Here is a 26,287-nt window from a genome sequence, read left to right as displayed (position 1 = left end):
TTGAAGCTAATTATTATTAATGACATTGTAACAGCTCCAAACACTTGTCCACTACAAGAAATGCTAATTGGTACTCCAGTTTATAGAAAGACCCATCAGCAGTTTTTCTCTATTAGAGTCGTTGACAGTCACTCAATTAGCCCATGTCAGCTAACATTTTATAGGTTGCTAGGTACATTTCTAGCGATGTAAACCTTGTAGTAATCATGGCCGAATCGCAAGGCACATGCCCAGCAGTCAATTTAGGAAGTAAACTAAAATCACAATTCAATCATCTAAAAATATTTAAAAAATTCAACAACTTCTCAATAAACTGAAAAGTAGAAGCTATTTATTTCAAAAGTGTTTCAAAAAGTGTTTCAAATCACTTCCTGAATTGACTGCCTTCAATTTGAATTGAGCCCAACCCTGGTGTCCTGGGACCCTAACCTCCAGGGGGCCCCGTCTCTCTCACTCAGAATTTCAGGAAATTAGCTTTAAAATGGCAACATTTTCTCTCCGTACCACATGACAAAATGTGTAGAACTACAAGAATTTCTTTATTCCTCATGGCACATTTTGGGGGAATTGGAGGACATTCACTTTAAAGCTGCGATTATTCCTCTCCTCTGCCAAGAGTGGGGCCACTAAAATGGTTTGTCCACGAGGTGGTGGGGCCCCACAACCACATCTCGCATAGGGCCCCAAAAATGCTAGAAATGGCCCTGGTGACTGGGCTTTTTAAAAATAGAGGCGATCATTCCGAGATGGCGCACACATTGATTAATTACACCGTTTGAAATGCTGCGGTGGGGGCGGATGGGATCCGCGTGGGAGACAGTGACAGCATATAGGAGAAGGGAAGGAGTGGAGAGAGAGACGCTGAGGAGGAGAACGGAGATAGCGGGAGTCGGAGTGGAAAACTCGTCAAATGGAAGCCGTAATTAGTGGTCTGTGAAGTGAAAGCGAGCTGGCCCAGGCCTATCCCAGGTGTCCATAACTTAGCCCACTCAATTTAGAGTGAGAGACCTAGGTGGCGGCGGCCCACCTGTTCCCAGACTTTTCCGTCAACGTTGATGCATGTGACCATATGGACTTGCCAGGCTCATTGTCTAGGGGCGGGAAATCCCAATTATAGGCTACTTTTAGGAATTCACTCACTTAACTGCATGGAAGAAGGCTACCTTTGTGCCACAGCTGTCAAAATCAATTCAAGTGTGACCATCTCATTTGCTCTTTTAGAAACTTTTAGAAAGTCAGTTACATCATATAGGCCTAAATGGTAAGAAAATACATGTGATAGAGAGAGTGACTAATTAGTCCTAGTTTAAATATCCCATAGCAGCATAATCATTACAGTGAGTGACGCACCAGCTTATATGTGCTCAACAACCTGCGCTTATTTCTCGCAATTGTTGTTTGCGCTTTGACGCCTTGTCAACCCAACTAGTGCGTGTATACTCCAAGCCTGGGTTGCATCAAAACAAGGTTTATCTTCAGTTACTGTTTACAGCTCTATTTCTACCAACATATGAAACTCAATGGCATGGACAGATGATACTTACCCACAGTTTCAGCAGTGGAACCAGGACGCACAGAATGTGCAGATAATAATACGTTTGGCCAACAGGGATTTTTTTGGTAGCAAAAAATACAGTTGACCTGTTTTCTTGGCATATCATAGAAACTGTAATTCTATGTGATATTTAACACCCACACTCATTTACAGAGAAAGTTGGCTCTCTGCATGCCATTGACATCATGCGCAGCATCATCAAGGGAGGCATCTTTAGCCTACAACAGCTGTGATTTGAGTATTGTCTTAATAGCTTGATGAGTCATATCTTCTTGATGCATATCTCAGGCTCACTACCTTATAGTTTTAATTGGATGTTTTATCGCGCATTGCTACTGTTAACTATGTTGAGTGAGTGGGCTGATATTGCCTGCCTCTCAACAGCAGTTCATCCATGGCAGTATTAGATATGGGAGATAGATATTCTCCCTGGCTGCATGCCTCCAGGAAGAGATCCTCATTACAGTCTCATGTCTCCTTCCCAGGCTTCCCAGCAGCCCACCACCATCCTACAGCAGCTCTCTGCTGCCATGTCATCTCCCACTCCTTCCACCCGGCCAGCACACGTCAAGCAGGGTGCGTATGGCAGGCAGGCTGTCAAGATCCCTTTTCAGACAGAGCCCGCCTCACTCGTTCTCTGTGTGGATTGAGTTCTGTGTTTGTGAATGTCACTGCAGGTGCCAGTTGGACCTAAGGGCCAGAGCTCAACCATCTATAATTACAGTCATGTTCTTTATAGCACTCCTTCTCCACCTCTAGCCTCACCATTGTCTGTCTGTTGGTCGCTCAGGCCAGGGCAGTGATTGTTTGCTCTGACACCTTTCTGCTCCTCTTACTTTCAACTCACTTATATTGAGGTTCATTTCAGTATTGGCATTATTTCTGATATTATTCAATGAGTAGTTCGGATTCCTCTAGTTTTGACAGAGTTGTATAATATAGTGTCGTTTTGCTAAATGTTGCATCAGGCTGTCGCCAGAGTACCATGACAAGCAGCCAGCGTGCAAAATCTGTATTTTCCTATTGCTGGAAGGATGTCAGACAGAAATTGAGGAATGGAGGGGATAAAACGGTAGATGGTAGATCTGATTTATAACTCGTGATTGGACACCATGCGGGTTGAAACGGGTTGATTGTCACTTAAAGGATAAAGGACAGCACAACAGGCATAAAGAAGAAGTTAGCTTCCATGCAGTTGTGTGTGTGTGTGTGTGTGTGTGTGTGTGTGTGTGTGTGTGTGTGTGTGTGTGTGTGTGTGTGTGTGTGTGTGTGTGTGTGTGTGTGTGTGTGTGTGTGTGTGTGTGTGTGTGTGTGTGTGTGTGTGTGTGTGTGTGTAACGTTGCTCTCTGCTATTCTTCAGACCTGGTGGAGCTGATGATGATCCAGAATGCACAGATGCACCAGGTCATCATGAACAACATGACCATGTCAGCCCTCAGCTCATTTGGCTATTCCCAGCCCCAGCTCCACCCTTCGTCTACCTCTGAGGTACAGTCATTTGGCTATTCCCAGCCCCAACTCCACCCTCCGTCTACCTCTGAAGTTCAGTCATTTGGCTATCCCCAGCCCCAGCTCCACCCCTGAAGTACATTTACTGTTAGTCACATGTGCCAACTTATCATCCAGCCTGTCCGTGTGCAGCACACTCATCTTACATTATTCATCTGAAAACATGTGTTTCAGTAGGTAGAGACATACTTATTCTGACATGACAATCTGGAAAAGTAAACAGACCGAGGTCAGAGTGACTCCTCACATTAGCTAATGCACCTAAAAGTTATTTTTGGAGTCTGTTTTGGGTCACACTGTTCCTAGTCAGTTAAGTGGTTGTGTTGAGGCTCCATAAGCAGTAGGTCGTCCAACCCATTGCAGTGGAGAGTGAGGATGAGCCCCAAATGGCACCCTAATCACTATATAGTGCACTACTAGGGAATATGGTGCCATTTGACAAATGCTGTGTCTGAATGGGCTGTTTTTATCCTCCCCTCCAGGCCAGCTGTCCCCAAGGGATTTTACAGCTCCCGAGTGGTGCAGCGCTCTAAGGCGCAGCATCTCAGTGCTAGAGGCGTCAGACCCTGGTTTGATCCCGGGCTGTATCACAACCGGCCGTAATCGGAAGTCCCATAGGGCGGGCTCACAATTGGCTCAGCGTCGTCCAGGTTAGGGGAGGGTTTGGCTGGGGTAGGCCGTGATTGTAAATAAGAATTTGTTCTTAACTGACTTGCCTAGTTAAATAAGGGTTACATACTGCAGGAGGAGGAGGAGGAGGATCCAGAGGTGTACCATTACCAGCCTACCCCGGCCTACCTGCCCTACCCAACCTGGTTGCCTCCACCCCAGCCTCACCCTAGCCTGGTCTACCACAACACTGCTGAACCCCTGGAGCTAGCACTCTCCCCACACAGAGACACACAGAGACACCATCAGGTGAATCACAACACAACCCCATTCATAACCCCTACTGTACCCACACTTACATAGACTGATGTTGTGAAACAATGTGGGCCAGAGATAACAATGATATGTGATATCTTCTTCAATTACTACTACTACTACTAATTCTATGGATCTAACATCCCATTGGCACCCTCTACAGCATCCATTCATCGTTAGCCTTATTATTATAGATTTTAGATAGAATCATTCGAAACTCATAGTAAACAGAAATACATTTCAGAGGCACTGCAGTTTTGTTCTTTATAATAGATATTCATAATATCATGTTTGTGTATCTTGCAGAAATCGTAGAATGCTCACTGCATTTCTGTTTTTTGTGTTGACACATTTTAATGTGGGCCTTCCTTTTTAGATTGTTGTTCCTTTACATGTTATTTCAAGTAAAGAAAAGGCCAAGCTCATCATTGTTCAGCATTGTTCAATGTTTTTAAGCTCACTTCCAGACTTGTACTGTAGCTCAGTTGGTATGGCACTTTTAACACTAGGGTTGTGGGTTTGAATCCTGACACCACCCATACATAAAATGTATGACCGTAAGTCAGTTTGGATATATGTCTGCTAAATGGCATATATTATCCAATATTATAGCAGTTTTGGGCCTTATTCCTACATGCATTACATAAAACACCCAGCAGGGAGCAGCATCATCTTTGTCATGACAAAGTCAGAGGGTGCTTTTCTATGAGCGTGTGAGTTAGTTCACAGCAGGTTGGCATTTATTGTCATGAATCTTGACCTGGAGGCAGCTCTGCAGAGAGGTCACTAGCTAACACAGCCACAAAGTCATAAAATCAGATGTTAAACCTAACCCTAACCTTAACCTTAACATTAACCACACTGCTGACCCTAATGCCTAACCCTAACCTTAAATTAAGACCAAAAAGCTAATTTTTGTATTCATACTGTACATGTTTATGATATAGCCAATTTTTACTTTGCAACTGGCTCATCTAGCGGAAATCGCTCAGGTTTGCCTCCACGGCAAGATTCGTGACAATAAATGTCAAGCCGCTCGTTTATATCCATGTCCACCAGCATGTCTATCAGGATGTCACTTGTTATTTCAGTGAGTATCTGACAAGTTCATATATACACTACATGACCAAAAGTATGTGGACACCTGCTCGTCAAACATCTCATTCCAAAATCATGGGCATTACCATGGAGTTGGTCCCCCCTTTGCTGCTACAACAGCCTCCACTCTTCTGGGAAGGCTTTCCACTGGATGTTGGAACATTGCTGCAGGGACTTGCTTCCATTCAGCCACAAGAGCAATAGTGAGGTCGGGCACTGATGTTGGGCGATTAGGCCTGGCTAGCAGTCAGCATTCCAATTCATCCCAAAGGTGTTCAGTTGGGTTGAGGTCAGGGCTCTGTGCATGCCAGTCAAATTCTTCCACACCGATCTCGACAAATCATTTCTGTACGGACCTCGCTTTGTGCACGGGGGCATTGTCATGCTGAAACAGGAATGGCGGCGAGCTTTACACCACTCCTACAAACGCTTGGCATTGCGTATGGTGATCTTAGGCTTGTGTGCGGCTGCTCGGCCATGGAAACCCATTTCATGAAGCTCTCAACGAACAGTTATTGTGCTGACTTTGCTTCCAGAGGCAGTTTGGAACTCAGTAGTGAGTGTTGTAACTGAGGATATACAATTTCTACGCTCTAAACGCTTCAGTACCATGACCATGTCAGCCCTCAGCTCATTTGGCTATTCCCAGTCCCAGCTCCACCCTCCACCCTCAGTGGTCCCGGTCTGTGAGCTTGTGTGGCCTACCACTTTGCGGCTGAGCCGTTGTTGCTCCTATATATTTCCACTTCACAATACCAGCACTTACAATTGACCGTAGCTCAATTGCTCTAGCAGGGCCGAAATTTGCATACTGACTTGTTGGAAAAGGTGCATTCTACTGCCAATGATTGTATATGGAGATCGTAACGGGTGTGGCTGAAATAGCAGAATCCACTAATTTGAAGGGGTGTCCACATACTTCTGTATATTTAGTGTATGTCAAAAATCTGTATATTTTTCTGCATATCTAAGCATACTCCTTGAGCTGTCTGTATCCTCCAGACTAGTTGTTATTCTTTTTAAAGAAACTAAATATGGTTCTCTGCATCTATACTAAAATCTGGGTAAAAGATGGAAAGGAATGTGACTTATTCAGTACATTTCGTTATTGCTTGCTTTTCTAAAGTTTACCAACCGGCATGCCAGCTGAGACAGTTAGACAGGCTAGCTACTCTAACTTGATTGATAGCCTGAATTGCCCTTTTGGTAGTTAGGTTCCTAATCTCCCAACCTCATAACTATCTGGGCTAGCTAAAGCGAACTTCATAAAATTGCTAGGGGGCACAGAGAAACAACAGCAAAATGAACAACAAATTATACATTTTTTATTAAACAGGACAAATCTGAGGGGGCCCCTGTGCTTCCCCCAAAAATGTAACAAGAAAAAATTTGCAAGAGACTGAGTTTTGGGGCAGCAGATAGCCTAGTGGTTAGAGTGTTGGGCCAGTAACTGAAATGTTGCTCGATTGAATCCCCGAGCTGACAAGGTAAAAATCTATCGTTTTTCCCCTGAACAAGGCAGTTAACCCACTAGGCCGTCATTGTAAATAAGAATTTGTTCTTAACCGACCTGCCTAGTTAAATAAAAAATATTTCTCACTGGAGAGAGCAAACAAAACAGAGCCCCTTTATCTCAGTATGTGTAGCTCATCTATCTGATGCGGTTTGTTCAAAAAGAGTATGACATGGTTGTTGCCCATAGCAAGGGAAGCTAGAGAGCATTTAGCCTCCCTTGATATTTAAAAAATAATAATAACAGCCAATCAGTGTTTGCGCTAAACTGAGTGAGCTCAGCTGTCCTGACGCAACAGAGTTGATAACATTAGCAAACATTTGTAAACCGTTGTAGGAGGAATCATGGACCAGGAATTTTGGAACAGGGAGACATAAAGGTGAGTTTCTGAGGAGGAATGAAGAGGTTGAAGAGAACGAGGAAAGCAGATGTTGAATCTGAATCTGAGGAAGATGGCGCTAAACATGGACATGGGGTTTCAAAGAAGATTGGTGTCAAGTGCAAACCGAGTGAGCCGTGAGCCAAACCGAGATCTGGAGGTAAAATGGAAGTGAATGAGGGCGAGTTAAGTGAGGTGGAAGGTGTGGTGAAGAGCTCGGAACCCGAGCCTGGCATCAATGGATAAAGAAGAATCTGGTCCAGTAGGAGTGACATTTTTGGAGAAAGTGGATCCATGCCTTTTGGCGGTTCCATTTGTGGTTTCAGGGTGGTTGAGAAAGGAGTTGGGTGCAGTTGAATCAGTGAAGGTAATCTGTAGTGGACTTGAGATATTTGTTTGTGTTTCTTCTGACCAGAGGGAGCAGGCGCTCAGTGTCATGCGACTTGGGTAAAGATCAGTGCCGGGGATCGAAAGTGTCCGGTGCGATAAAGGCAGGTGGAAGTGGCCAGAATCAGAGTAGTGCAGAAGGTGTCGTATGCTGTGGCAGTGAAGAAAGTAGAGGAGGATGGGTCAAGGGTGAGGGAAGTAAATCACAGAAAATAGATGTTGTGGTGGCAGCTGCAGAGAAGTATTTGGGTATACGAGATCTGACGTCAGAAGAGTTACAGGGGGTGTTGAGTGGTGGTGTCCCGTCCTCCCAGGCTGTTGGCATGGTTCAGGAGCAGATCAGGTCAAAGTAGTGGAATGGGGCAGTGGGTTTTTAATGAGTGTAGGTGGCAGCTGCAGGGAGGTACCTGGGTGTATGAGATTTTACTGCAGAAGAGTTATAAGATGTTCTGAGGCTTTTAATTTGTATGAAATAGTGGTATATGTGTAGTGTTGGTTGGTGGTGCAATTTTATATTTTTTCCCCCTTTTTATTTTTGTATCACAAATTGAACGTGATTGAACACATAGTAAGTGGCGGCATGCACAAACAAAATGTGAAAATACCATGAGACCAAAGAAGAAGAAAAAGATGGTCCTGGCTCACTCCCCAAAAAGTGTCAAGGGAAGCAAGTTTGGATTTGGCTTCACACCAATCACATCACATCAGAAACAGAAAAAAAACTTGATTTGTTGCTTCTCGCTATGTCAATGTCCTCCGGTGGTTAGCTAGCTAGCTAAAATCGGCCTTTCCTAAGTCAGCCATGGATGGAGATAGGAATTTGGACTTGTGGTTTTACTTAATTCTCTGTACTGGCCAATGATTATAATGGCAATTCTGATCCAACCATAAATTCATACATTGTGCCCCTGGCCTGAGAGGATGGAAGTTCAACATGTAGCTAGATGTAGTACGCTAATGTTAACTAGCTGGCCTGGTGCATCGTTGTCTATGAAAGGAAGTTAGACTAGCAAGCAAGCATTTTAGACAGGTAGCCTATGACAATAAAAACTAAAGGTGTATACTGTATGACAGTCAGAATATAGGGCAACATGAAAGAGGAGGATGGCATTGGCGTTTCCCTTCAAGTAGGGTCAGTCAAAATGTGTTTTTCTACTTGCATGCACACACAGAAATCAGTGCCATGGACAGCCACATCATATTTAGCTTACCTTGATTGAACTAAATCGTTTTTTTGGTATATTTTAGTTGTCACTGTATTATACTAAGCATAGGGGATTAGAAGATGAAGTTGAAATGGTGCTGCAATATTGGAGGCAGCTCCTGTTTTCTTTTCGACTTGTGGTATCTCCGTTGTTCTAAATCAATAGCTGTTTAGTAGTCCGAAAATGTTGGAAAAACCGGGAGGACTAGAAAACAGCAACTATGGAAACTCAAAAATTGGGAAAAAGAACACTGATAGGACATGACTGGACAAGACGAAGTGGCAAAAGACAAACAGAAAACGCAGGTATACAGTAAATACACAGGAGATATTAGGGACAAATGGGATACACCTGGTGAGGGGGGTGGAGACAAGCACAAGACGGGTGAAATAGATCAGGGTGTGACATAAGTGCTTTTAAGAGCCTATTGATTGGTCACAAGAGAATAGAACACATGTTTTGACAGGCGTTCACAGTGACTCTTCATTCTACCGTACTTCACCACAGTATGACCTCTCATGACCCCCCGAGGGTTTAAATGTACTGTGATGAGTACACAGGGGGGTTAGAAGGCAGGAGATCAAAAGCAAACTGACTCCATGAACCCTGAAGGTGATGAAGAATACAACGAAATCTGGGGTCGGTCTTGAAATGGGAGACAATAAAGCATATACCGGTAATTCACTCACTCAATGAATGGATGGATTAATTCAATCAAGTTAAAGTTACACACAAGTAATATCTGTGCTAGAATGCATGTACAGTTAGTCGATGGAGTAGGAGATATGGGATGAGGGTTATCTGATGGACTGAGACTTGGGGGAGTCCGTGTTGTGTTGAGATTTTCCACATGAACTTCACTCTCCGTGTCAACTGACATTCCTTGGCTACTGGAGGGGAGTTTCGTGACTTGGCAGCGTCTATGGTGGATTCTGTCTCGGCCTGTTTGGGGTGTGGCTGTGGCAGATAGGGTTTAGGGGGGTGGTAGAGGGGGGGAATATTCTAGATATGGGGGAAAGGAAGCAGACCAGATGAACCAAAGCTCTGATTAAAAAGTGAGGGATTAAGAGCTCAGAGGAGAAGAACAGGCAGATACGGCTGTCTCTCTGGCTCTGTCTCTCTAGTGATAGCAATGTTTACCCTGCTAATAATACCTAGACCCCTACACAGAGCCATACTAGACCCCATAACAGAGAGACAAGGGGTGGGCAGAGAAAAGGATAGAGAGAGGGAGAGATGGAGAGAAAGACCAAAAGAAAGGGAAGTGGGAGAAAATGAACAATCCCAGTTGGAGAAACTGTGAGTTGGAAGGAAAGAGTAAACATGAAAGGACAAGGGAGAGAAAGTAGTAGAGAGGTCACAGTATGTGGGTCGAGACTGGAACAGTGTGTCCTAGGCAGAGAGCCGGTGGAGATGTTAGCCTACTGGGGAAAAAGCAATAAAGAGAGATGACAGGGACAAATAAAAAACAGAAATACCTTATTTACATAAGTATTCAGACCCTTTGCTATGAGACTCGAAATTGAGCTCAGGTGCATCCTGTTTCCATTGAGCATCCTTGAGATGTTTCTACAACTTGACTACAGTCCACCTGTAGTAAATTCCATTGATTGGACATAATTTGGAAAAGCACACACCTGTCTATATAAGGTCCCACAGTTGACAGTGCATGTCAGAGTAAAAACCAAGCCATGAGGTTGAAGGAATTGGCCGTAAAGCTCCGAGACAGGATTATGTTGAGGCACAGATCTGGGGAATGGTACCCAAAACGTTTCTGCAGCATTAAAGGTCCTCAGGAAGACAGTGGCCTCCATCATTCTTAAATGGAAGAAGTTTAGAGCCACCAAGACTCTTCCTAGCTGGCCACCCGCCAAACTGAGCAATCGGAGGAGAAGGGCCTTAGTCAGGGAGGTGACCAAGAACCCGATGGTCACTCTGACAGAGCTAGAGAGTTCCTCTGTGGGGATGGGAGAACCTTCTAGAAGGACAACCATCTCTGCAGCACTCCACCAATCAGGCCTTTATGGTAGAGTGGCCAGACGGAAGCCACTCCTCAGTAAAAGGCACATGACAGCCCGATTGAAGTTTGCCAAAAGGTATCTAAAGGACTCTCAGACCATGAGAAACAAGATTCTCCGGTCTGATGAAACCAAAATGTAACCCTTTGGCCTGAATGCCAAGCGTCACGTCTGGAGGAAACTTGGTGAAGCAGTGAAGCATGGTGGTGGCAGCTGTGGGGGTGTTTTTCAGCGGCAGGGACTGGGAGACTAGTCAGGATCGAGAGAAAGATAAATGGAGCAAAGTACAGAGAGATTCTTGACCTGCTCCCGAGCTCTCAGGACCTCAGACTGGGGCGAAGGTTCACCTTCCAACCGTACAACGACTCTAAGCACACAGCCAAGACAATGCAGGAATGACTTCGAGACAAGTCTCTGAATGCAGGTATGCTAAGCTTGTAACATCATACCCAAGAAGACTCAAGGCTGTAATCGCTACCAAAGGGGCTTCAACAAAGTACTGAATAAAGGGTCTTAATACTTATGTCATGTAAATGTAATATTTCTCAAATATTTCTAAAAACCTGTTCTTGCGTTTTCATTATGCGGTATTGTGTGTAGATTGATGAGGGGGGAAAAACAATTTAATACATTTTATTATGAGGCTGTAACGTAACAAAATGTTGAAAAAGTCAAGAGATAGAGATGAGAGATGTCCAGCTCAGTCCGTCTACAAGTTTCCATCCTTACGGTAAGATGTTAGGCACTAATTGTATCACCCTGTTGCAGGGGAACTTTCAAGAAAACTTGTAGTGTATTTGAAGTTTGAGAAATCTTCTGAAGTTTTTAATTTCCACTTTGAAATTTCAGACTTGATTTTCCTTACGAAAAAATCTATAAGCCCCTACAAAAATGTCCATTAATTATAATCGACATAATAATTCACATTTCTTGTTACTGCAGGACTATTTTCCTGCTGTAACAAACTTGCTCAAATTAAGATCTTACATCTGTACTCTCCTTATTCCAGAGCTTGACCATGTTTATTCTACCCCACTAATAAAGCTGTATGTTGAAGTGTCTAACCCAGTCCAGCTGTTGCTGCCTGAACAGAAGTCTGTAGGTGCAAGGTCATGAGTCAGCCATGTTGTTTACAGCTGATAATCAGTCAGGCGTAGCTTCATCTATCATCACCACTCCCCATTTACTGTGTGTGTGTGTGTGTGTGTGTGTGTGTGTGTGTGTGTGTGTGTGTGTGTGTGTGTGTGTGTGTGTGTGTGTGTGTGTGTGTGTGTGTGTGTGTGTGTGTGTGTGTGTGTGTGTGTGTGTGTGTGTGTGGTCTTTGTGATGGTTGTACTCAACTTTTTTTATTAAGACAGGTCAACACACAGAAAAAAAGTGAAAAGCACTTCAGATTTTATTATACAAAAATAATTCTAAAAACATTTTAAAAACACATGAAAACAGATAGGGATACGTTGAGCCAAAAGGGTTAGCTGTTTCTTGGAAACCATACACAAAATTAATAATTTGACTAAATATTTAGGAAGAGGTCATAATTTCATGGAGTCTGTGAAAAATTGTTCTATACATAATGTGGAGTCTTTATAAGCTACAATATGAGGTCCTAAACCTGGCATGAAAGTGCATCCTTGTAACTGTGTGGGCTGATATTGTCAAAATGTTTGCCTTGGGGTAAGTTGAGCCAATGGCAAGTGTTAAAAGATGCTTTAAATTATTACAAGACAAACAAGTGATTGTGATGGTGTTGAATTGTGTTTGGGAAACAGGTAGTGGTAATATTTCATTCAGTACAGAACTTTGTAGACGGCTTAACTTACCCGGCCCCCGGCTCAACTAAGTTGTGCCAAGAGACCACTTTTTTTGGACAAACTATGCTTTCAGAACTATAATGTTTACATGAATTCTGTTTATTTCCAGGGATACACAACATCCTGAAATACATGTAGATATCTTTGTTAGAACGAATACTATATTTCCCTTGACAGAGTGATGCTGAATGTAAGAAATGGCTCAACTTACCCCACTTTCCTCAACAACAGTAGAGACACATCATTCTGTATGATCTGTTCACTAACTCTACCAGATACATCAGATGTCAACATTAACACACAGCTAGGTGGGCAGATCAGCTCATACACGGTCAAATTACACCTTGTTAAAATATAGACAATAAGTCTTGATCGTACAGATGGTCAGTCTATATCAATGAGTTGAGTCATGAATTGTCAGCTCACACACACCTCCCACTGGGCACACACTGGCTGAATCAACGTTGTGTCCACGTCATTTCAATGAAATTACATTGAACCAACGTGGAATAGATGTTGAATTGACGTCTGTGACCACGGGGCTCCTTTGTCTGGGTTCCCAGTGTGGGATCGTGTCGTACCGTTCTGTCCTCTCACCCAGGATTAGAGTGTGTCAAGGACTTCTGAAGGTCTGGAGGCTCACCAGCTCTCCATTGTTACAAAAGAAGAGGGATGGATGCCAAGGTATGTTGAGCCCACCCCTCCCTCCCTGCCCACTTTCTTGTTCCTTTCCTCTCTACAGTTCCAATTCTCTTCTGCTCTCTCCCACTCTGTCCCTTTTGAAGTGTCTTTGATATCTTCATATTTCCCTTCCTTCACCTCCCTCATCTGTGCATGGTCATTCCACATGAATGCATCAATAAATTCATCCTCATACACACATTGGTTGAGCATATAAAACATCCTGCTGTCTCAATACTGTGAGGTGTCATTGCCATAATATGACAAGTGAGGTAGAATGTACCACTGCATACAATGCGGTCAGAATGCCATACTACGCTGTGTGGCTTATCCACAGCTGGCTTTAGCCAGGCAGGGCGGCAGGGGCAGTTCATTCAGTGTGTAGACGTGACAATGACAGTCTGGTCTTTTCCAGTCAGCAGGGAGATTAGTTTATGGCACAGCTGAAAGAACAGAGCATTTGTCTGCCTTTCTGTCAGTCAAAAGATGCCATCAGATCTCTAAGCGAATAATACCTTGTATAACAAACAGTACGACATTGGACATGTAATACCTACAGTAATGAAACAGGAAAGGTATGCAATGTGTGACGGCTCTACTAGGGAATAGGGATGGAATAAATGTCACTAGGTATAAATCTATACACACCCCTCCATGCTATTATCTGATGGGCTGAGCCCCACAATGAACCTTTCTCCCTAACATCCATTCTTCCTCTTCCTCTTCCTCTCCTCTTCCTTCACCCTCTCTGGACCTCCTGTGACACGGAGCGGCCCAGTGCTTTGGGCGCCTTGGCGAACTCCATCCTGAGTGGCTTGGCGGGGGGCAGGTCCTGTGTGATCTCGACCACGGCCCTCTTGCCAGGGCAGGCACCGTCGGGGATGGGGAAGGTACGGAGGTCCTCCTGGGTGTGTGGTGCTCCGCGGCCCAGCCGGATGCCCAGCTGTGCGGGGGTGAAGATGGGCAGGGGCAGGGTGTTCCTCTTGGGCAGGAGCTGGTGCTCCCTCACACCCCTCTCCACGGTGCCCACTCTGTACACCCCCGAGGGACAGGCCTGGACCAGAGAGCGAGCCTCCCACTGACGAGTGTAGGTCTCCCGACGAGAGTCATCGTTCATGTTCATTGTCTGCCTGTAAAGAGATGAGACCGACACAGTTAGGAATGAACAGTTGGACATTGCGCAGTGATTTTCAAACTCTAATCTCTCTCAGTATCAAGCTGAGAATCCTACCAGCGAAAAGAAAATCATTACATTTTACAGTCAGCTGATAGATTAGCCTGACAGTTCTTATAACTAGATACATTATCCAGTAGGCTAGTCTTGAGTATGATGACTCGCAGGGTAATATAGGAGGACGTCTAGCTTTATCGATATCGAAGACTTTAAATAAGAAGAAATTACTTAATGTTGTTCAATACGTTACATCTACCAGAAGAAATTAATACAGTTTGTCCAAATGCTGGGACTCACCTGTCCATGGCCCGGGTCTTCATGTTAACACTGTTCCAGTCGGCTTTATAGCTCTCCCTCTGAGCCTGGTTCTCCTCCCGTACGCTGCAGGCCAGCTCAGCCCCCACCACGGCCCCAGCACGCTTCTCAACAACGGTACACACCTGCATTATCACGGTTCCGTGTGGGTGAAGTTCGGTCCTTATATCGGATTTATCACCTCCGTTAGTTTCTCAGACTCCTCTATCTGTCTGTCTTGGTATCTCTGTGTTCGGTGTTCTTCTCTCTGGACTATCTGTCTGTCTGTAGTTGCTAGCCAAGGTAATCTGTGACGGTTCAGGCAGGTCTCTCCTCTCTCTTGCCTCTGTGGTGATGGTGATGGTGATGGTCTGGGGGTCTCTGCTGTCTGTGTCTGGGACCATGCCCGTCTATCTCTCTTATAGAAGCCCTGCTGCTATTTCTAAGCCATGTTGTCACTCCACAGCTAGTGTGTGCTGACACCTGACACCAAGAGCGGCCCGTCTCTGACTTTGTCCCGGGAGTTAGAACTGACTCACTCAGGGCAGCTGTTGAGAAAGAGAGAGGGAGGTGGTTGGGGGAGAGAGAAAGAGAGTGCGGTAAAGAAATGGGAGTGGGTGGGTTACCGGTAATTGTACTCAGAATCCCCTGATACTCAAATTATACCCCCAATCCCCTCTATAATCACCTCGACCTAACATGCTAAATTGAGGGAGATCTGGTTATCAAACGAAGTAGAACGTTTCCCTCATAAGAGCACTATCGGACCCAGTGTTCAGAGACATGTAAACACACACGAGCACACAGGGGGGTACTTCTGAGAGCTGGCATCTGAATAGAGCTCAGGTCTTGATGTACATATAGTAACCAGTGGCAGAACACTAATGTGGAAAGAGATTAGCTCATGCTAATAATGCTGGGTGTTGAGGGGAAACTCTATTGCCCCAAGAGAGAATACATAGATTGAACATACAAAACATGAAGAACTCTTTCCATGACATAGACTGACCAGGTGAATCCAGGTGAAAGCTATGATCCCTTACTGATGTCACCTGTTAAATCCACTTCAATCAGGGTAGATGAAGGGGGGAGACGGGTTAAAGAAGGATTTTTAAACCTTGAGACAATTGAGACATTGACTGTGTATGTGCCAGTCGGAGGGTGAATGTAAGTACCTTTGAACGGGGTACAGTAGTAGGTGCCAGGTGCACCGGTTTGTGTCAAGAACTGCGACACTGCTTAGCTTTTCAAGCTCAACAGTTTCCTGTGTGTATCAAGAATGGTCCACCCCACAAAGGACATCCAGCCAACTTCCCACAACTGTGGGAAGCATTAGAGTCAACATGGGCCAGCATCCCTGTGGAACGCTTTCGAACACCTTGTAGAGTCCATGCCTCGATGAATTGAGGCTGTTCTGAGGGCGAAAGGCAACTCAATAATATAAAAGTGTTCCTAAAGTTTGGTATACTCAGTGTACATGTACATATACTGTACATATACATACAGATTTTGAAACTGACAGTTATCTTGATAGCTAGCAGTGTGAAACTGCTGAGTTTAAGGTTGTCTCTTTCAGTAACCCTGGAGTGCCCTGGCATGTACGGCCTGGCTATATTTGGGGTAACAGTTCCTTTTAGAGACTAGAGATCAAAGGTGATGTTCTGTAGGCAGGTGGTCAGTCTATACGTGCTACGGAACAGATACCAGGCCAAGGCATTGACCAAGGGACCAAATCTTTTTTTGTATAAACTACGGTCAGTAAAACACAAGTCATTTCTATTTGACTGGAGAACAGTACCTTGTGAATCTGTTATCGGGCTTATTAGCTGTGTTGTAGCAGTGTTTCGTCTGTCATGGACTGTGATTTATTAGTCTGATGACAGAGACCCACTCCAGCCAAGAGTCTCTCAGGTTACAGTCTTAAAGATTTTCTCTCTCTCACGCACACACACACACACGCACACACAAAACACACACACACAAAAACACACACACACACACACACACACAGACGCTCACGCACACATGTAATGTCGCCTCGGTGTCACTACCAGCCACTCTGTCAATGACTAACTCTTCCGCATCAGACACTGATGTCATCCAATATATAACACCTGCATAGCAAGAATACATTTAAAGTTACGCATGTATCCGTTGCTTTCAAATTAATATTGAAACTAGATATGAATCTATTCTTCAATGTACAATATTTTACACAGCTGCATAGTTATCGGATAATACAAATAATTATAAAGTATTAGATTCGTTCCTCTCGCTCAACTTTAGGTTATACATGAGCTATGACTTATTAGTTTCCATTAATATTCTCATGTACTTTATTTATTTTAAATGTCCTCAAATAAAACCTCATAAAAATGGCCCCCAAGTACAGCAATATTTTCCTATTCTCACGTCTAAGACATGTACCGTAATGACACAACAACGTATGTAAGATATCACATCGCAGACGCACACACACACACACACACACACACACACACACACACACACACACACACACACACACACACACACACACACACACACACACACACACACACACACACACACACACACACACACACACACACACACACACACACACACACACACACACACACACACTATGTGTTATGCAGCCATGGTAACCAAAAAATGTCACTTCAGTTCAGGATTCCAATTGCAGAAACCTAGTAAGTCTCGAGGCATACTTCTGCAGTGAGATCATTCTCCTTTTCAAAAAACGGAACTAAATACATTTTGACATTTGATAAGTCAATCAGTCTTTTTTTGACACTCATTCACCTAGCACATACAGTACATTAGTGACTGTCATATGAGTCAGTGTTACCGCTTTTTTTTATCGCTTTGGTGCTATATTCACAAATATGTGGTGAATTTGAAAAACTCTTCGTACATAACTCCAAACTGGTAACATTTGTAATGCGAGTAAAGAACAAGAAGGCCCGCACACTGTTAAAGCTCCCAATTCACCTCTTTATTGACAACGTATCCATCTGAAACGGATCTTCGTCAGGTGGAACAAACAAACTGATTGTAGATTATGTAACTTAATTGCAGCTGTAAATGTTTCCGCTAGTGACTGATAGATGTACAGTTAATGTTACATTACAGCCTTTTAGATATTTGACACAGCATTTCATGTCATATTGCTAGATAGCTATTTACGTGTGTGTGTGTGTGTGTGTGTGTGTGTGTGTGTGTGTGTGTGTGTGTGTGTGTGTGTGTGTGTGTGTGTGTGTGTGTGTGTGTGTGTGTGTGTGTGTGTGTGTGTGTGTGTGTGTGTGTGTGTGTGTGTGTGTGTGTGTGTGTGTGTGTGTGTGTGTGTGTTTGTGGTGTGTACATTATTTTATGACTGCCGGGTCAAAAATAACCCTAAAACAATCTTTGTACCCTGCTGGTGTACAGCTTTCATGGAAATATGAACGAAGGCGATGTTTCACTTTTTCTAATGTTGGGGTCACTCTAGGAAAAGTAATAAAATGTCAAGTTGAAAAAATATAATTTAGGGGGTTTTCTCTGCTGTTTAACATAGCGGCGGGTCAATGTTTACCCTTAATAAGACAACACAAGGGTTAACCACCAAAACACCACATAATGACACGTTCTCAATGTAGTTATTTTAGCAACCAGTTAATCCAATAGAAACAATGTAAGATACATGTTTCACAATTGCCCTTTGAATGTAAATGCTACGGTACTGTAAATTACATTACATTACACTGTTTTCACATCAGGCAATACACTTGCACGACCCATAGCAATTGACTGAACATCAAATTTCCATCATTTCTATCCCATGTGTGATCAAAGGTATGATCATTAAAGATGTCTTTCACAATGTAACAAATTAAATAAATGACAGAAACATCATGTTTAGCAGGCACTATTTTGCATCACCCCTGTCTTGAGCATTTGGCCATAGGTTCTCATCGGAATCGCAGTAAATATCCTTATTATTCATGCACCTGGGGAAAAACCTTTTGGTATGGTGAATCCAAGCCTGACATAGGTCTGGGTTGATGTTATTGCATGCCTCCTCCATGGCGTGAAGGAGGGTGGTACGCTCGTGGGGGTGGCAATCCTACATATTTCACCTGTATGGTAATCGTGTATTGTATTTTACAGTATTGTATTGAATTTATGTATTGTAGTGGTCCTGTACTTTGCTCAGATTATAAGAACATGGCACTAGCAACACCAGAGTTGTGGGTTCAATTCCCACTGGGGACACATACCAAAATGTGTGGACTGTTATCATTTTGTGTCTGCTATGTAAATGGTAGGTATTACAGTACTGTGTTGGCCAATGCAATTTTAGTAAAGCAGTGTGACCCCCCCCTTACTGTGAAGTAAAATCATAACAGTCATCATCATAGTAGTACATTCGAGATTATAAACTGGGTGGTTCGAGCCCTGAATGCTAATTGGCTGACAGCCATGGTATATCAGACCGTATACCACGGGTATGACAAAACATTTATTTTTACTGCGCTTATTGGTAACCAGTTTCTAATAGCAATTAGGCACCTCTGGGGTTTGTGGTATATTGTAAATTAGTTGATAGACCAAAAAGAAAGAGAGTTCCAAACCTGTCTGCCAATAACAGCTAGTTTTCAGTTGTCCTCCTCACTCCCAGACAGTCCTAGCAAAATTATTGCTTGAGAAATTGCTCTTTGCTAAGAAGATTTTTTGTTTATTTTTTACCATTCTAATTGAAAACAATCAGAAATGCAGAAATGCTTAGATATTGAGTTAAAAATGACTGCATGGGTTCTTTAAGCACACAACAACAACAACACAAGTCAAATGTCTGGCAGTGAGCAATGATAAGGTGATCCTGCCAGGCTGATCATTCCGTCCCCCTCCACAGTGCCAGGGCGTGCTCGCTCTGTTACATAACTATACAGTCAGCCTCAGCTGCTGGGAAGTGACACTTAAATGAACTGAGAGAGAGAGAGAGAGAGAGAGAGAGATTTTCTCTCTCTCACGCACACACACAAAACACACGTACGCACACAGAGAGAGAGAGAGAGAGAGAGAGAGAGAGAGAGAGAGAGAGAGAGAGAGAGAGAGAGAGAGAGAGAGAGAGAAAAAAAAAAATATCCTTGTTTTAGGTCAGTTAGGATCACCATTATATTTTATTTTAAGAATGTGAAATGTCAGAGAATGATTTATTTCAGCTTTTATTTCTTTCATCACATTCCCTGTGGGTCAGAAGTTTACATACACTCAATTAGTATTTGGTAGCATTGCCTTTAAATTGTTTAACTTGGGTCAAACGTTTCGGGTAGCCTCCCACAAGCTTCCCACAATAAGTTGGGTGAATTTTGGCCCATTCCTCCTGACAGAGCTGGTGCAACTGAGTAAGGTTTGTAGGCCTCCTTGCTCGCACACATTTTTTCAGTTCTGCCCACAAATATTCTATAGGATTGAGGTCAGGGCTTTGTGATGGCCACTCCAATACCATGACTTTGTTGTCCTTAAGTCATTTTTCCACAACTTTGGAAGTATGCTTGGGGTCATTGTCCATTTGGAAGACCCATTTGCAACCAAGCTTTAAACTTCCTGACTGATGTCTTGAGATGTTGCTTCAATAAATCCACATGATTTTCTTGCCTCATGATGCCATCTATTTTGTGAAGTGCACCAGTCCCTGCTGCAGCAAAGCACCCCCACAACATGTTCCTGCCACCCCCGTGCTTCACGGTTGGGATGGTGTTCTTTGGCATGCAAGAATACCCCTTTTTCCTCCAAACATAACGATGGTCATTATGGCCAAACAGTTCTATTTTTTTGTTTCATCAGACCAGAGGACATTTCTCCAAAAAGTACAATCTTTGTCCCCATGTGCAGTTGCAAACAGTAGTTAGGCTTTTTTTTATGGCGGTTTTGGAGCAGTGGCTTCTTCCTTGCTGAGCGGCCTTTCAGGTTATGCCGATATAGGACTCGTTTTACTGTGGATATAGATACCTTTGTAACCAGTTTCCTCCAGCATCTTCACAAGGTCCTTTGCTGTTGTTCTTGGATTGATTTGCACTTTTCGCACCAAAGTACGTTCATCTCTAGGAGACAGAACGCGTCTCCTTCCTGAGCGGTATGACGGTTGCATGGTCCCATGGTGTTTATACTTGCATACTATTGTTTGTACAGATGAACGTGGTACCTTCAGGTGTTTGGAAATTGCTCCCAAGGATGAACCAGACTTGTGGAGGTCTACATGTTTTTTTTCCTGAGGTCTTGGCTGATTTCTTTTGATTTTCCCATGATGTCAAGCAAAGAGACACTGAGTTTGAAGGTATGCCTTGAAATACATCCGCAGGTATACCTCCAATTGACTCAAATTATGTCAATTAGCCGATCAGAAGCTTCTAAAGCCATGACATCATTTTCTGGAATTTTCCAAGCTGTTTAAAGGCACAGTCAACTTAGTGTATGTAAACTTCTGACCCACTGGAATTGTGATACAGTGAATTATAAGTGAAATAATCTGTCAGTAAACAATTGTTGGAAAAATTACTGTCATGCAACAACAGTAGATGTCCTAACCAACTTGACAAAACTATAGTTTGTTAACAAGGAATTTGTGGAGTGGTTGAAAAACGAGTTTTAATGACTCCAACCTAAGTGTATGTAACTCCAACTTCATAAAATTGATAGGTGGCTACGGATGTAGGATCTTAATTTGAACCGCAGCAGGAATATATTCCTGAGCAACAGGAAATGTAAATTATTATGTGGATAGTAATTAATGGCCATTTTCGTAGGGGTTGAATCATTTTTCGTTAGGGCAAATCAAGTCCGAAATTTCAGAGTGGAAATGACAAACTTTAGAAGCCTTGTCCAGTCAGTGTGTCCCCTCCACAAAAAAGTTGAGTAATTAATTTAACATCTGAAAAATGTAAAAACAGGACAAATCTGAGGGAGCGCGTGGCTTTGTTCCCCCTTTGGGCATGAATCCACTGTCTGTCTATGCTCTAAGAAACAGGCTGCTACCGTGTTGAGAGATGTACCCTCACCAGTGTCATTCTCACGTAACATTACAGACAGCTGACCATCAACATCCTCACACCCCTGTGAACCCAGAGGGACGAGCACGCCCAGGACAGGCCAGGTCAGAGGCTATCTCTGTGGGGCGTGGCTCACAGCCGGCATGGCTGAGCCAGTGTTGGAGCTGTGACCACACCATGCCGACATGTGACTGGGAGTTTAGAGCTCCCCGTGGACACATTAACCCTCCCAAACAAACACACAACTTGGTCTGCAGTATCAGGTTGCCACTTTATTTCCCATATCAACTTTACAATAGAACATAAGACACATGCTGCATCCCCTTCAACTCCCCAAACATCCCAAATGCTCTCACAATCTTGACATGTACTTAAAGTGACCATTAGATACCCACATACTGCAACCTCCACTGTTCATACAGACCCACACACTCATTCAAAGTTGAGTCATTTTGTTAGTAAACTCATCTCTGTAAACTTCATGAACAAAAACACACTAGTACCTCTTGATAAGCATGGTCCGTAAGGAAATTGACAACTCAAAAATATTTGAATTAGTTTACTACACATTTATTACAAGGTAATCTTAATTACTGGTTTTAAAATACTGTCTTGTGACTAGATAAAACAAGTGCTGATAATCATGAGACAAAGTGCTGATGTGGAACAGGACAGCTGTGCCCTACGGGGTTCAGTGCTGTGTTAACTGTGTCCACTGTGTTCCCTGGTGGAGACCAATAATGAACAGACCCAAGGAGTTGGGTAACTAACACTGTCAGATGGATAAAAAAAAATGGCAGGGTGATAACCTCCAAAACTCTCCCTAATATACCTGAGACCCAGCTAAGTATGCCTAAACAGAAAAATAAGAAAAACAGAACCATATTGGATCACGGTTCTGATGAGGAGAAAGGAAAGCTGTATATTTTTGTTCAAACCTCGGGCTCTCCTAAATTTGAATCGCGGGAGGGCAGCGTTACAGAGTGATTGAAATGTAAAGGCAAAGTTCCCGTGTTAGCAGAGACTGCTTTCACGGTAAACACTGCATATGTCTGTTCAATCAAAAATGACCTTTACATTTCTATTGCACAATTTGTAACACTTCAGCAACACAGATTGAATAGATCCCCTAGTGTTAGTGCAAATTGGGAGAGTATTTTCAGAATCAGACATCCTAGTACTGTATACTCCCAACTCTGCAACAAACTAACTACTGCCCCCTGTCTACTGTTTGAGGTCATTGCAGCTCCTGTTCGGTCTAGAAGTTGTCCTCTCTTCCACTCCCATCTTCCTCATCCAGCCTCTCGTCCTCATCATCGCCCCCTTCTCCGTTCATGGTGCGGTTCACTCTGGCCAGTAGCAACGGCAGGTTGACGGCTAATGGGTTGTCCTCATCTTCATCATCAGTATCACGCTTGGGGTAGAAGCGTCTAGCCTTCGCCAAGAAGTCCTCAGCAGCATCCAGGTATATGAGACGATCCTATATGAAAAGGAGAGAGAAGGGGAAGAGAGAGGAAGATGGAGGGTGAAAAACAAAGAGTGAAGGAAAAAGAGAAAAGACCCAAAGAGGGAAGGAAGAAAGAGTAAACAGAGGAAGAGGGGAGGCATAAGAGTCATCATCATCAAACAGGAAGTGATTTGGAGAAAGAAGTGGAAGACATTATAACCATGATACAAAATGTCCCCCTCTGTTAGATTCTGTTCTCACCAGGATGAAGAGGTATCTCTCAGGTGGGGCCTCCCGGGTGTAGAAGATAGACGTCTCAGAGTGGAGCGTGTGCAGTAGTGTGCGTGACGCCGAGGCGTTCTTCATACGGTCATACGACGCACTGGCAGACACCGTCAGCAGAGACTCCGCCTCCGCCATGAACCCTGAGCCAATGAGAGTTCACAGTTGCTGAGATGAGATTTTATTCATTTTGTCTTTCTCTCATTTTACCCTTCCATTGGTTCTCCCTCATCCTCATTTTTCCAGTCCATTTGTTCTCCCTCACCCTCATTTTACCATTCCATTTGTTCTCTCTCACCTAAATTCTCCAGGATCATCTTCCACTTGTCCCTGACCTCCCGACGCAGATCTCTCATACCCTCAATGTCCACACTCAGACGCCGGTGCGCCTACAGGGTTACATACAGGGTACAGGGTTACATACAAACAATATTAACCTAGTGCACAACTATCACCACAAACACAGGCCAATCAACTAGAGTAAGCCTACTGTGAGATGTGCAGCACATTCACCCAACAAACAGGAGACAACAGAGGACAGGCATGGTACCCAGTTGGATAATGTAGGCCTACATTATACTAGAGTGCATAAAATGCACCATCTACTGGCTGATGGAGGTAAAGTGTTGTATGCTGCCCTGCAAAACCTTGTAGACAGAGCAGACAATCTAGCATAACTTCACGCTGCCTCTCCTTTCCCCAGATTTCTCATTTTGTCCACCTCCCATTGGTCACAGACGTCAATTCAACGTCTATTCCATGTTGATTCAATGTAATTTCATTGAAATTACATGGAAACAACGTTGATTCAACCAGTGTGTGCCCAGTGGGTTGTTTCCCCCTCTTAGGGACCCAAACTCTCTGTTGTCATACAGTAAGTGTCCCCTGTCCCCCTCCCTGGGTCCCCCCTCTGGTACCAGCGAGCCCCTGCGGGTCTGGTTCCTGTTCTGGATGAGGTTGTACAGGATCCGGTCATCGTCTCTCTCCGAGTGGCTCGGGTCGCCTGGCTCACTCCATAGGTTCTGTTCCTGTTCCCTTCGCTTCTTCGCCTCGCGGTCAAAGTACTCCAAAGTGTCAGGACTGAAACAAATAGACAAATAGACACTCACACACACAGGCGCGTGGTCTATCAGGGGAACATCAGGATGACTGTGAAGCTGTTATCAATTCAATAGATATAGAGAGGATCTTTGTTTGTTGGTTGGTTCCACACCTGTGAATTACACTAGAGTGACTAAATCGGAGGGCTGTGGATGGAGAGCATGGCATATCTCTCAAATCTATGGACTGGTGTGGAGAGACATAAGGAGGGTGAAAAATCACATGAGGAATTGTGACATAGTTTGTTTTTTAAGCATCATATAGTGTGCCGCGATAAGTGTGTGTAAGTCACAGGAGGTTGACGTCCCCTTAATTGGGGAGTACGGGCTCATGGTAATGGGAGGAGCGGAATAGGTGGAATGATATCAAATACATCAAAACACGTTTGATGCCGTTCCAGACATTACTATGAGCCGTCCTCCCCTCAGCAGCCTCCTGTGGTGGAAGTGTGTCAGGTTGTCATGGTGATAAGTGCATATGTCATGGGCTGTCATGGTGATAAGTGTGTATGTCATGGCGATAAGTGTGAATGTCATGGCGATAAGTGTGAATGTCATGGCGATAAGTGTGAATGTCAGTGTGTCATGGCGATAAGTGTGAATGTCAGTGTGTCATGGCGATAAGTGTGTATGTCAGTGTGTCATGGCGATAAGTGTGTATGTCAGTGTGTCATGGATTGCATACCTGATTAAAGGCTCCTTCTCCTCCTCACTTTCATCATCGCTATAGCAGCAGCAGCAACAGAACCGAGCACAGAACCTCTTGAAGGCAGCCCCCATCTCTGATAGAGAGACAGAGAGGGTAGTAGAGCGGTCGGAGAAGATAGTGTGAGAGCAGTTAGAGGTCCAGATAAGGTCTAGTGTCCAGATATGGTTAAACTCTTCTAAACAAGAGGGGGCATACGGTACCGTTTTTCAAGTCCTATCCAGGTATAGGACAGGTAAGAAGGAAAAAAAAATGTCCTCTCCACCGGTGTAGTTGGTCACACTATATCCACCTCTTTCTGTCTACCAGTTCCCTGTTGTGGCTGCTGAGGATAGGTGACCCAGTGGTGTAGAATGAGGGCTTGGACCTGGAACCTTGGTCACACCCTCCGAGTTTGATTCCAAAACAATATCCACAGGAGCAAAGAGAAAAAGTTTGTCAGCACTCACAGAGCTGTTGAACACCCACGATTCTCGCTCTGTTAATACCCTGCCTCCACACTGACAAAATTAGTTTCAAGACAAATATCTCGTTCAGACAGAAACCATTCTAAAAGAGAGTCAAGAGTGAACAGGTCATTTTCAACTAGTTTCCAGACACAAAAGTTACAGATCTATGGGTTCAAATCTCCATCCGACATCCACCCTGTATATACTAGTGTGGAATCCTCTTCTCATTCCAGGTCCCGATGTCTGAGGTCCAGAAGAGGTAGCTAGCTAGGGTCTCCAAATCCTGGCCCAGAGACTTTCCTCCTGGAAAAGAGAAGCTGGAAGAGAGGATGACCCAGGGAATGTCTCAGCACAAAGAGAGTACCGAGTAGCCTCTCCCCTCTTACTCATCACCACAGATCCACACAAGACCCAACTCAGTCACAACCCAGTCATGTGAGCTGAACGATCCTCTGCCCCCCAGCAGCAATAGCAAGGCCCTAGCTCCTGTACCCCCACTTATCTCCTTTATCCATCCAATCATATACACTTAAAACTACATACTCCACAGATGAAAGAAGCCTAGGCTACATATTTCAAACAAAACAAGCTTTTGTTTAGGGAATGTACTGCTTCAAAGTAAAATATTTGTTGTTAGATGTCATCGCCCCTAGGCCAATAATCTGGATGTATTCTAAACATAGTGGAAATGGTAAAATAGCAAATATATCAGAGAACTGTTTCA

General features: G+C 43.9%; 3 protein-coding genes across 3 annotated transcripts; 1 reads left to right on the top strand and 2 right to left on the bottom strand.

Moving 5' to 3' along the window:
* The first annotated feature begins 1,520 nt into the window (after nucleotides 1–1,520).
* LOC139562268 (proline-rich protein 29-like) lies at nucleotides 1,521–4,303 on the top strand. Its single transcript, XM_071379863.1, has 5 exons — nucleotides 1,521–1,596; nucleotides 2,009–2,131; nucleotides 2,916–3,043; nucleotides 3,785–3,982; nucleotides 4,295–4,303. Exons 1-5 carry the CDS (start codon nucleotides 1,521–1,523, stop codon nucleotides 4,301–4,303), a joined length of 534 nt encoding a protein of 177 aa, XP_071235964.1.
* Nucleotides 4,304–11,961: 7,658 nt separating this feature from the next.
* LOC139578983 (telethonin-like) lies at nucleotides 11,962–14,943 on the bottom strand. Its single transcript, XM_071407149.1, has 2 exons — nucleotides 14,552–14,943; nucleotides 11,962–14,210 (listed from the first exon to the last, which is right to left on the bottom strand). Exons 1-2 carry the CDS (start codon nucleotides 14,698–14,700, stop codon nucleotides 13,820–13,822), a joined length of 540 nt encoding a protein of 179 aa, XP_071263250.1. The 5' UTR covers nucleotides 14,701–14,943; the 3' UTR covers nucleotides 11,962–13,819.
* A 6,888-nt stretch (nucleotides 14,944–21,831) lies between these two features.
* On the bottom strand, nucleotides 21,832–25,966 carry LOC139578974 (melanoregulin-like). Its single transcript, XM_071407144.1, has 6 exons — nucleotides 25,318–25,966; nucleotides 25,094–25,190; nucleotides 24,226–24,388; nucleotides 23,607–23,697; nucleotides 23,288–23,451; nucleotides 21,832–23,059 (listed from the first exon to the last, which is right to left on the bottom strand). The coding sequence occupies exons 2-6, from the start codon at nucleotides 25,186–25,188 to the stop codon at nucleotides 22,838–22,840; spliced, it is 735 nt and encodes a 244-aa protein (XP_071263245.1). The 5' UTR covers nucleotides 25,189–25,190; nucleotides 25,318–25,966; the 3' UTR covers nucleotides 21,832–22,837.
* Nucleotides 25,967–26,287: the final 321 nt, after the last annotated feature.

Source organism: Salvelinus alpinus, chromosome 1, assembly GCF_045679555.1.
Source record: "Salvelinus alpinus chromosome 1, SLU_Salpinus.1, whole genome shotgun sequence".
NCBI classification, from domain to species: domain Eukaryota; kingdom Metazoa; phylum Chordata; class Actinopteri; order Salmoniformes; family Salmonidae; genus Salvelinus; species Salvelinus alpinus.
Note: the sequence above shows the minus strand (reverse complement) of the source record. Positions and strands in the feature narration are given on the sequence as shown.